The sequence below is a fragment of the Arachis ipaensis genome, chromosome B09 (genome assembly GCF_000816755.2).
Source record: "Arachis ipaensis cultivar K30076 chromosome B09, Araip1.1, whole genome shotgun sequence".
Classification (NCBI taxonomy): Eukaryota; Viridiplantae; Streptophyta; class Magnoliopsida; order Fabales; family Fabaceae; genus Arachis; species Arachis ipaensis.
In genome coordinates, this window is record NC_029793.2 from 140601084 (window position 1) to 140607929 (window position 6846).

A 6846-nucleotide genomic window follows, 5' to 3' on the forward strand; every position below is an offset into this window, starting at 1 on the left:
TAATATTTTATTTTTATATTAAGATTTATAGTTTAAGATTTAAAATTTAATATAAAAATACATTGGTCAAATATTAGTTAAAAACAATAAAATTTATTGGTTATGTACCATTATTTGTTAAGGAATATCTTGAGATGTAGTTTGTATTTGGATTAAAATTTGCAAACATGAATTTTTATAAAATTGATTTTACAAATTTGATTGTGATAAGACGTGAGTTAATGTTAAAGTGATTTATATTTGAAAAATTTGTTTTAAAATGAATTATAATAAAATAAATGTTGTTTCGATTACATTATTTAAAATTACGTTTAGACAAAAATTATTAAAAAAGACATAAATTTATATCATTTAGAATTATATTATTTTAATATTCTTTGACTATAATTTCGATTGAGATTGTAGAGATCTTACGTGGCGGGCATTGAATCCATTGATTTGATTCTCTTTCTCTCTCAAAGGATATTTGCTACCTTTGGATAAGAGAGAAAGAAAGAGGAGTAAAACAATGGCAATGGCAATGGCAATGGCGAGTTCTACTTCTGCTAATATCACTGTTATTCATCGATGCCTTCCTCCTCCAAACAGAGTAAAAGCGTTGCGGCTTCGTGTTGTTAACTCAACTCAACACAATCAAGAACACAATACCTCACAGTCACAGGTAATTGAAATTCTCTGTTACTCAATTTTCTCTGTTTGTTTATTGCTACTGATAATTGAATGCAGGAAGAAGCATCAGTGAAGGTTTCAAGGCGCGTGTGTCTAACGTGCATGTGTTCGAGTGCAGCTCTGTCTCTAATTGCAGCTGCACCAAATTCAACTGCTGCGGCGGGAATGGAGAAAGCAGTGTGTAGAAACTGCGGCGGAAGTGGTGCTATCATCTGTGACATGTGCGGTGGTACCGGAAAATGGAAAGCTCTCAACAGGAAACGCGCCAAAGATGTTTATGAATTCACTGAGTGTCCTAATTGTTACGGTAACCCTGCTCCTACCCTTGTATATTGTTGTTGGAGGAAATTAAATACAATTGTCATGTTTTGATGAATGATGATATGCTTTTCAATCATGCATTTATTGAGTCTAGAGTTTTGAAGGAGAAAGAAGGGGATTTAGGAAACTAGTAGGGTGATTCTCTTTTTCTTTTTAGGGCGTAGTATAGTGTTTGTTTGATTACTGTCTTCAGATAGAAATGAAACTTTTCGGATCAGACTCAAAGTTGGTAAAGTAAAGAAGTGAATCAAGATAGTGGGATTCACACATGATAGAGGTTATAATATACAGATTCAATGGATTAATCCCTTATTTTATTACTTTACAAATTTCCGTACTATGATTTTTTTTCAAACTTTTAGATGGAGCTCTCATGAAACTAACCAAATCAATCCAGTAACAACCCCAAACATATTTACGCCATTTAGGCTGTTATTCTTTGGGAGTGAAATGTAGAGGGCGTTGTGTTTGGTTACTATCTTGGGATAGAAAAGATAGACGAGTTTTGAATAAAAACATAGTTGGAGAAGAAAACAAAGAAAAAAAATTCAAATTTATTTGATGAATTTTGTAATGTCTATAGTAGAGACGCATGAGACATGTCTATGGGACAATATTTAAGCAAATTCCAGTACTTTCAAAAAGAAGAGACACTAGAACCCATCTATGCTGTGTTATTCTTTTCATCCTTTCTATCCTATTACAGGAATCAAATGACATATGTATTGGACTAACCTGCGGATTGATATTTACAGGTCGAGGAAAGCTTGTGTGTCCAGTTTGCTTAGGAACTGGGTTGCCAAACAATAAAGGTCTCCTAAGGAGGCCTGATGCGCGAAAACTACTTGATAAGATGTATAATGGACGCCTACTTCCAAACTCTTAAGAAAAATGTGAGTCTTTTTTGTTTATGTTGTTACTAGTGTCCAGTTTTGTTTCATGTCGCATTTTGATTGGAATATTATTCTCCACCTTGTTAACACAAGCCAGTGAGTTCTTTGGTATTCAGCTCCTTGTATAGAAGATTAGGGAGGAATTTTTGCTTGTATTTTAGGTGTGGATGCATCCCAAAACAAAACTACCCATTGGCCCTGATTTTCACCTATATATATATATGAGAAGATGTCAGTTTTTCAGTGCTACAATTATCATGTTTACGCGTACTCCTCATTGTAAAATCCCATGTATACTGTAAACACTTGGCAAATACTTCCAGTAAAAGCAGCTACTCATGTTCTGATTTTGTTAGGAATCAAATCTGTAGATGTTCACACTTCATACCTTTCTTGTCCATTCAAGGTATTGACTTCTTTCTTATTGTTAATCGTTGTTGTTTTTGGGTGATAATGGTGGCAGTAAGGGTTAAGTCTATTGAATTAAGAGAATTGTATGCATTACAAGCATCACTGGTATGATCATTATATCCTTTATTGAGTAAGTTAAAAATGTAGGAGGAATATTCAAGGTAATTCATGCTTGAATAAGTGGGAATTGGCCAATTGGGAAATAGCAATTAAGCCCACCTTCAAACAAACCAAAAGAAAGGCATATTGGATGGCTATTTGTAACTTGTAAGTCTGTTTTCTTCTTCTTTTTCTAGTGTTATTGCGAGATCTGAATTCATGACAATATCTTGATAACTTATTTTACCAAGTGCATGCTATTAATATTAAGATAAAAGATAAGAGCATGGCCATTCAAGGACGTAAAAATACATGTATAGGACAACAAATCATTCATAGTAGAAATCTAATTAAGGTGTCTTACACCATAAAAAAAGATATAAAATAGCTGATGGGAACAAGCTTCTTAATGAAAATCCATATCCCGGACCAATTTGTGATTAGGACATAAGTGAACTAGAGGTAGATGAGGAGCACTTAGATTTTCGAAGCTTCTTTTCAACGGTGCTCAACCTATCTTCACTGTTCTTAAGCTCGCGCCCCATTTGTTTGAGCATTTTGCGCGTGGATCGTATCATCCCTCGTTTCTCTTTTACAATCATTGTGAGTATATCCAATGTATCCTCTTCAGGTTGGAGGCGACATGGAAAATATGATGTTTTCTCATAGTGTTTGTTAAGGAACTCATCTTCTGAGTACATTTGTAACTTATCAATGTCATATGTTACCATCTTTTTCTTACCTTTGATTTGTCGGAGTTGTTGATCATCCATTTCCTTTAGCTTATGAGCTTCATCATCTTCTTCATTAACCTATTCAACATGTTTTTGTTTAGAATCAACATTAAAGTGCTAAAGGAATTGATTATGTAATAGGAAGATGCATGAACGTCTTACTTCAGGTACAAATTGCGCACATAAAAACATGTTTTTAAAAAGATTTCGCTGGCAATTGTCCTAATTAACCTTAGTTATTCGAAATTTTGAGCATGCTCAAGGATATGGAATCTAAAAAAAAAATAGATTCTACCTCGAGAGATTCAGATTGTTTTCTTTCTATTGATTTTAGACCTTCTTCATCTTCAGTGTCTGTACTTGTAGTGGCTTCTTGTGGTGCTTCCATTTGGAAAACAAACTTAGATACATCATCTTCAAAGATGAAGGATGGTGATGCGGGGCTTTGTGTTTCATGAGTTGGTACTAGATCGTTGTTTTTCTTCCAAGTGTGCAAGATTCTCACCATTGTTCTTGAGAATTGAGATATCTTTGGAAGTGACTCAAGGTTTAGGATATGTTCTATATATATTTAATGATTAATGATATATCAATAATTCATGGTACAAACAAAGGAATGGGGGAAAACGTATCCAAACTAATTAAATGTCATTTATATGCATGGATCTTTTTATTTCTAATTCCTTATTTGTTCGATTAGATGAATAATGAAGAGATAAGTTTAAAAAAAAATAGAAAAAAAAATGTCCCTCGTATCTAATTAAGGACTCGTAGCTATGTCAACTTTTTTTTTTAGGTCAGATAGATTGGACAACTCCCAATCTTAGATATAACGCAGTTATGTTAACCTGAGTATGGTAAGATGACTAATAAAGTAATAATATTCATGAAGTTTCTTTTTTTTATATATGTAACGGGGCCTAAGGCCCAACATGAAATTTATTTTAGTGCATAAAATGCTTCACATAGAATCGTGCTAGCTGATCAACATGATTTTTTTGGGTCTTGCTTAATTTTTTTTTTAGGCTTGCCCATCAACATAATTTCAGGTAGAGAATCCATCAATGTTGGTCATGATTAAAAGTCCAATTGATCGACCCATCATTATCGAGCTGGTTCCACACTTCCACTATTATTGGGAGACATAACTTTTATTGAGACTTATTAGTCTTAACTTTTTCTTTTAATTTCTTTTGAAAGGAAGAAACTCAACACAATAAGTAGTGCGTAAACGGATAACAAATAGGATCAGCAAAAACAATAAAGAAAATCTAACCAACACAAAGAATATTAATTTTTATTTTTTTATTACCGCGGGTATTGCTATCAACAACAAAAAGAATCCACACTTAATCACTCTTTATAGTTCAAAAACGACATATGGATAATCTCGTCGACCTCATATTTTTTATTCTAAAAAATTCTTGTATTCTTTTCTAGCCAGATGTTACAAATAATCGCACAAAAACACACCATTCATCTCTTGCGCACCTCCTTGCTAGCTGATATCTCAGTCCAACTTAAAAAATGTTCCTTCAATGTCCTTAGGCATGACCATTGCCTTCCAACAAATGATAACCAAACACACCAAACATTCCAAGAAAATTCACAACTAAGAAACAAATGGTGACTATATTCAACACTTTTGTTACATAACACACATAGAACATCTTCCTGATTAATAACTCCAAACCGACTCAGCCTCTCCTTCGTGTTGACCTTGCCAGTCAATACAAACCAGAAAAACAGTTCAACTCTTGGTGGAACTGGACTTTTTCAAATTGTCATAGTAAAACTGTAACTTATTATATCCTTCGGAAGTATTTTCGCCCGCAATACTTGCACAAAAGAGTTAATAAAAAAAAAACTCATTGTTTATCAAATTTCCACACGACCCTATCATCTCTGTCATAAGCGAGTTTGACCAGCTTTAATGCATCGTGCAACTGGTTCACTAGATCTAACTCCCATTGAAAAAGTTCTCGCCTCCATTAGAAGTTTCATATCCACTCTACCCCGTCCTGAAACCCACAATCCCCTATAACGGATCATTTTTTGTTTGAAACTGAGAAAAACCTCAAATTGATTTTTCAGATTACCAACACGTAGCCAGACATCCTCCTAGAAACAAGTCCCTCTTCTATCACCAACCTCCATCGACAACTTAGTAATCATCTTCTGTCTTGCATGCTGATGCTTGAACTATAACTGGCATATATCCTTCCAGGGGCCCCGGACAGGTAAAATCTGGGAAGACAGCAACACATTTGGGTTCAGGTTATTATAAGAGCAAACCACCTTCTCCCACAACGGATACTCCTCCTTTGAAAATCGCCACCACCACTTAAATAGCAGGGCTGTGTTACGCACCATGGCATCTCCGATACCTAGCCCACCAAACTTTTTGGACGCCTGCACCACCTCCCACCTGACCAAGGTCATACCATTCCTACCATCCTCCTTACTTTATAGAAATCTTTTCTGTAAGAAAATCAGTTTCTCTACAACAGCCTTTGGCATCTTATATAGACTCAAATAATATACAGAGAGGCTATTCAACACAGATTTAATGAGCACCAACTTACCAGCTGTATTGAGAGCCTTGGCTTTCCATATGCTAAGTTTTTTCTCCACTTTTTCTATAATTGGCTTCCAATTCTTCACCAATCTCGGATTAGCTCCTAGTGAGATCCCCAAGTATTTAATTAGAAGAAAGGCTTCCTTACAACCCAGTACGCTGCACATACGTTGTACCCACTAATCATCACAATTAATTGGAATCAAGTTAGATTTGTCAAAGTTAATACTTAACCCCATCATCAATTCAAAACATCGCAGGATCCTCCTATAATTCTTAACGGTCTCTTTCTCTGGAGGACAAAATAGAATAGTATCATCCACAAACTGAAGATGCGACAGCTCAATATGATCTCTACTAACCAGTAGCGGAGATATGCGGTCGTTCCTAACTGCCTCCCCAAACATCCTGTGTAGGACATCAACAACAAGTACAAATAAAAATGGAAACAGTTAGTGGCGGACCTAGAAAATTTATGTTGGGGGACAAAAAAATATACATTAATATCAAAAGATATATTAATTTAAATTCAAAAAAATAAAAATGCACATTAATTGTTCAAATAAAAAAACCAAAAATTACATATAATAAAATGGAACAAAAGATATTTTTTAAAACATTTTTCAATTATTATTTCTATAAATAAAAAATATATATTCTAAATTAGTAAATTAATCAATTGACTTAAAAGTTTATATGCAACATAATTACATATAATAAAATAGAACGAAAGATAAACAAATAAATAATAAGGATCACTAAATTGAGAATAAAATAAAATATATAAATTTATAAAGAGAATAAAAAATTAGATTAATACCTAAACTATAATTGCTTGAATTATAATTTGTAATTGAAAATATCAAAAAGAGAAACAATGAAATTGAAAGATACACAGAGTCATAAAGAGTTATATTAAAAAATAGAGAATTTAAAATTTTTTTTTTGATGAAAAAAATATGACTACTAGAAAAGGAATAGAAAAAGAAGGTTGAAACTAAGAAGATGATTTAAGAGAATAAATGAGTGATGACGGCTGGGATTTGAAAATGAGAAAAGACTAAATTTGATTAGGTTAACTAATAGTCAAAATGATAGAAAGATAAAGTGAATTTGAGGTTTTAAATAATTGGATTAAATT

General features: G+C 33.4%; 2 protein-coding genes across 9 annotated transcripts; one reads left to right on the top strand and one right to left on the bottom strand.

Annotated features, from left to right (window-relative positions):
* Positions 396–3613, top strand: LOC107619185 (protein EMBRYO SAC DEVELOPMENT ARREST 3, chloroplastic). 8 transcript variants are annotated; one of them, XR_002353662.1, is made up of 7 exons: positions 396–661; positions 727–976; positions 1746–1883; positions 2240–2289; positions 2442–2561; positions 3229–3294; positions 3479–3514. XR_002353662.1 is itself a non-coding variant. In XM_016321428.2 (4 exons), the coding sequence occupies exons 1-3, from the start codon at positions 509–511 to the stop codon at positions 1874–1876; spliced, it is 534 nt and encodes a 177-aa protein (XP_016176914.1). In that variant the 5' UTR covers positions 396–508; the 3' UTR covers positions 1877–1883; positions 2838–3141. The 8 variants fall into 8 exon arrangements, 2 of the variants coding, with proteins under 2 accessions (XP_016176914.1, XP_016176913.1); XR_001615548.2 differs by lacking the exon at positions 3229–3294 and having other exon boundaries at positions 3479–3613; XR_002353661.1 differs by lacking the exons at positions 3229–3294; positions 3479–3514 and adding an exon at positions 2838–3141.
* LOC107616254 lies at positions 2834–3663 on the bottom strand. Its single transcript, XM_016318235.2, has 2 exons — positions 3423–3663; positions 2834–3205 (listed from the first exon to the last, which is right to left on the bottom strand). Exons 1-2 carry the CDS (start codon positions 3633–3635, stop codon positions 2834–2836), a joined length of 585 nt encoding a protein of 194 aa, XP_016173721.1. The 5' UTR covers positions 3636–3663.